The 958-nt window shown below is 40.3% G+C and overlaps 1 protein-coding gene across 1 annotated transcript; it reads left to right on the top strand.

Moving 5' to 3' along the window:
* Positions 1–46: 46 nt before the first annotated feature.
* Positions 47–952, top strand: LOC111786986 (mitochondrial carrier protein MTM1-like; the record flags this gene model as incomplete). The annotated part of the gene is made up of 3 exons (XM_023667165.1): positions 47–191; positions 400–458; positions 711–952. Coding segments are annotated over 3 exons (343 nt in total), but the record flags the coding sequence as incomplete, so codon positions are not given.
* Between the last annotated feature and the right edge of the window lie 6 nt (positions 953–958).

The raw sequence follows: 958 nt of genomic DNA, 5'->3' as shown, positions 1-958 counted from the left end.
GGTACTCTATGTTTAACTGGGCTTCTTTCATATTTTTATAGGTCAGAAGGAAACTCCTTGGATTGGTAGGTGATGAAGCTAATGCAGCCACTGTGCTTGGGGCCAACTTTTCTGCTGGTTTTGTAGCTGGAAGTCTTTCTGCTGCCGCTACATGTCCCCTGGATGTTGCAAAAACCCGACGACAGATAGAGGTTTTTTTTTTCTTTCTAAATATATTGCCTGTTGCCTGTAAGAGTTAAGAACTTGCGGGATTGTTAGAAAGTTAACCTATGTTATCTGCTACACTACCCACACAATTCTAACTATAGATAATTAGATCTGTTGTCCACATTTGAAGATGTAACAGATATATCCAAGGTTTTAGACACTGTTTCTGATTATTTTTCATTACACTTTCAGAAGGATCCGGTGAGGGCACTGAGAATGACAACAAGGCAGACTCTTATGGAGGTTTGGAGGTATCTCACTATTTCGGACTTTTAAATTGTTGTAGGTTTCCATAGAGATGCTTTATCCTTAATTAGTTTCACTAGGAAGATAATACACCATCAAGCACGAAAAGTTTGGAAGTGCTCCATTATTATTTCGTCTATAATGAGCTATCCCATTGATTGTGCCTTGTGGTAACAAAGATGTGATCTAAAGCAGCTTTAGTTTTTTAGTTCGATTTTCTTCTGTATATGACTAAAATTAAATTCAACTTGAACCAGGGATGGTGGGTTGAAAGGACTATTTGCAGGAGTTGGACCTCGTGTTGGCCGTGCAGGCCCATCGGTTGGGATTGTGGTATCATTTTACGAAGTAGTGAAATATGTTCTTCATCATCAATATCCAACTTCAGCGTCATGACAGGGTAAGAGCTGCTTCTTACCTTCTTCCGGTGTAAGCTGTGCATAGGAGGAACTCGTCGACCAGGGAGCTTTTTTCTTTTAGTCTTACTATGGACGCATGGCGTGCG

Source organism: Cucurbita pepo, unplaced genomic scaffold (genome assembly GCF_002806865.2).
Source record: "Cucurbita pepo subsp. pepo cultivar mu-cu-16 unplaced genomic scaffold, ASM280686v2 Cp4.1_scaffold003833, whole genome shotgun sequence".
NCBI classification, from domain to species: domain Eukaryota; kingdom Viridiplantae; phylum Streptophyta; class Magnoliopsida; order Cucurbitales; family Cucurbitaceae; genus Cucurbita; species Cucurbita pepo.
Note: the sequence above shows the minus strand (reverse complement) of the source record. Positions and strands in the feature narration are given on the sequence as shown.